The sequence below is a fragment of the Nanorana parkeri genome, unplaced genomic scaffold (genome assembly GCF_000935625.1).
Source record: "Nanorana parkeri isolate BGI_ZX_2015 unplaced genomic scaffold, ASM93562v1 scaffold535, whole genome shotgun sequence".
NCBI classification, from domain to species: Eukaryota; Metazoa; Chordata; class Amphibia; order Anura; family Dicroglossidae; genus Nanorana; species Nanorana parkeri.
Genome location: NW_017306803.1, coordinates 57,399 through 60,800, shown reverse-complemented (window position 1 = coordinate 60,800; position 3,402 = coordinate 57,399). Strand labels below are relative to the sequence as shown.

The following is a 3,402-nucleotide window of genomic DNA, read 5'->3' as shown; positions in this document are numbered from 1 at the left end:
TTTTTTTTTTTTTTTGTATTGTTTATCCGATTAACCGATTAATCGAACTTAATAATCGGCTAACTAATCGATTTTGAAAATAATCGTTAGCTGCAGCTCTAGTCTGCTCATCACAATGATGTTAACATCAACAGCAATGCTTTCAAAGATCAGCAGTCGGATGCTATAGGCCCCAATATTTAACATTGTGCCACCAGTATTTCAAACATAACATTAGAATTCAGCAGAATGCCAGAATTCTTTGGGACAGTTTGTTAAATTTAGGTCTTGTTATAAGGGGGGGGGTGGGGGGGAGGGGGGAATATAACATTTTTAAAAAAAGATTAATCCATTTAAAACAGTTTTCCACTTTTACAACAACCTTCATTTTGAGTACTACATGTAACACTGAGGGATGCCAACCTACTGTAGTATTTTTTTTATCAAGGACAAATTTATGTTTTGACACATAGGCAAATGGCAGGCATTCCTTGCACCGCCCAAGGACACCCTAAAGGCAAAGAGTAGAGAATGCGAATGGAGGCAACCAACCCGGTGTCAGCACTAAGAAGTCTATTTATGAATGGTTTTCACACAATTTTCACGCAGGATACACGCATTTTCACAAAAAATTTGAATCTTGGGTAAAAGTGTTGTAAAAATAAGTAGGGCCCCAAGTGTAGTGTTTGGAGGCTGCAACGGCTGTACATCCTGATGTTCTCACTATCCTTGCCATCAGGAATCGCTACTAAACCCAGGAGAGTACTGAAGCATGTGCCTTAGTGGTCAGTATTTATTCTAATGAGTCTCTAGGCCCTGTTGACACCGAAGTGCTCTCCCTTGCATTTCTCCTTCATTTCAATGTAAACAAAAGCAGACTATACAGTATATCTTATGGAGGAATAAGAAGGAATAAAAGATGACATGACTCCATATCATGACAAGGAAAAAAGGTAAAAATATTAAAAAGGAGAACTATGAGGCGAGTGATTTCCACTCATCCTCCTAGTTAGAGCGATCTGTGACAAAGAAGCTGTCACAGGTTAGCTCTATGGATCGGGAAGAGAGCAGAAACATCCAGCTGATCTGCTCACTTCTTGATCGTCTCCCTGCAGGGAGCAGTGACTGCCAGTCACCGCTCCCTGCAGGGATCCCCCTCTCCGATCCTCCAGAGCTGAGTGAAGGAATGAACGGGGAGGGGTGGGCACAGCTGGCTCTGCCTCTGGATAGGCAGAGCCAGCTGTCACTCAAGCAGCTGGATGGATTTCGACAGTATTGTTGGGATCCGTCTCGGCTGCGGCGCTCTCAGTATATCGCGGGCAATAGCTCGCGATGTACTGAGCTGTGGGTCACGGGAGGAGGCTAGTAAATGTCCTCCCGTGACCCTAAAGAGAACTATGGGGAAAAACACTTACTCCATAGTTCTCTTTTAAGCTCAAAAATACTATTACACACTCATTCTTTTCAGAAATGAATCCGGATCAAATAGACATTGTCCAGCACAGTATTTCTTTAGAGAATATCTAAACCAAAAATAAAAAATGTAATTTACCACAGCCAATCAATCCCTAATGCATTAGTATTATTTTCTTCCTTTATTTTCACCTGGTAATCGGGCCAGTAGGTTTTTTACTTTTAAACTCCTTTAACAGACCAAACTGTCCAGCAGAAATGGCAAAAAGAGGGTTGAGAGAAACCATTTAACACTGACAGGGGTGCATACAATGGTCACTTTATTCATTTATGTAAAACCTTTATCCCAAAAGGAAAAAAAACTAAAAATAAAGAATTGTTGCTGTAACTGCTTAAAGAGTATTAGCTGGCGTTTGGATTTAATTTGTTAGTTTTGACTTTAATATCACTTAAAGCAGAAATCCAAGCAACATTTTTACATCATTTTTACTTACCCTTGCAGTGGGCCTACAAGGCCCTACTACAAGGGTTAACTGCTTGTTTGCATCTAGGGACTAAAACAAAAAAGATATATACATCCAAACCTGGGAGCTGGCCGGCTGCGACAGCGCTCCATCTTACTACGCTGCAGTGATGGCAAGTCCCTCGGCATCCTCACATCTCATCCACGGTGCATACAACATGAGGACTCAAGGATCCTTACACTTCTCTGCATCAGAGTGAAGCGTGTCTGGAGGGAGCGGTCTTACAGCTGGCCAGCAATGAGGGTAAAGGTGCCCATACACTGCACGATTATCGTACGATAATCGTATGCGATCGGGTTTTCGTACGATAATCGAGCAGTGTGAACGGAGACGTGCGACCGTTTCTACTGTACGGTCGCACGTCTTCTGTCGAACCAGCATGTTCGAAAACCAGCCGGGAATCGTACGATTCTCGGCTGGTTAGAACGGTGCTCGGAAGATAAATGCTGAACGGGCCGGTGTGCACACGCGCACACTGCCCGTTCAGCATTGCGGTCATCGGAAGCCCACCCCTCAGGAGGGCGGGCTTGCGATGATCGAGGGTGCGATCTGCCTGTCCAAGATAGGCAGATCGTACGTTTTTTTAATCCCTTTACAACCATCGCAAGACTAAAGTCTTGCGATGGTTGTAGAGTGTATGGCCACCTTTAGGAGAGTATAACTTTTTTTATTTTAGTCCCTAGAAACAAACGAGCAGTTAACCCTTGCAGTGCGGAGGTAACCCCAGTGCCATGAATTTAAAAAAAAAAAAAAAAAATGTTGGCCAGAGTTCTTCTTTAATTCACTATCAATACTATGTGGCTGGAAAACATAATTTTTTCTGTATTGCCACTCTTAGGAAACAGCAACAAAGAACATTTTCTTTGAATAAGACGCAAGATTAAATGGCATAATCTATAAAAAAGGTTGAACGTTACCTGAATTTGTTCGGTCTCATCCACGAGAAGAAAACTGACCACTTTCTCCGTCATCCTCTTTCTCCTTGTTTCCTCATCAGTCTTTGCTCCTTCTTGAGGTTCCGGGGAGTTCATGGTTTGGTAGTAGGTTAATGGATGCTTTCTCTTGTTCCCTCCTGAATGAGTACGTTTTTGACAGTCGGCACAGAGGTCAATTTTACAAGAGGCACACCTCACAACTGCCCGCTGCCTGGTGACGTTTGTGCTGCCGTGCATAGTATTCGCTCCTTTACAAGAGGAGCAGAACGGGACATAGCCAGGTCCTATGCGGTTTCGTTCATGATTTTGCAGTTTCTCTTGTTTGTGCAAAGCTTCCTCACACCGCTGACACTGTAAGGTATTACACTCATCACATTCAAAGACAGCTTCATTGTTGCCAGAACAGGCAAAATTTTCTTGGCATGTCAATCCAGATACAACAGATTTTTCAACCGTTGCCCCCTGGGTGCTCATCTTCTATCTATTTGCTAAAAGCACAGGTGAATTCAGACGGCTAATAAGGACTATGCCCAGATATGAAGAAAGAAAGT

General features: G+C 43.0%; 1 protein-coding gene across 3 annotated transcripts in view; it reads right to left on the bottom strand.

Moving 5' to 3' along the window:
* ZFYVE1 (zinc finger FYVE-type containing 1) overlaps positions 1-3,379 on the bottom strand; it is a 19,504-nt gene extending 16,125 nt beyond the window's left edge. For all 3 annotated transcript variants that reach the window (XM_018561642.1, XM_018561641.1, XM_018561643.1), the window contains exon 1: positions 2,834-3,379. In XM_018561642.1, the coding sequence (XP_018417144.1) occupies positions 2,834-3,325 (492 nt within the window). In that variant the 5' untranslated portion in view covers positions 3,326-3,379. The remainder of the gene's footprint in view (positions 1-2,833) is intronic.
* Positions 3,380-3,402: the final 23 nt, after the last annotated feature.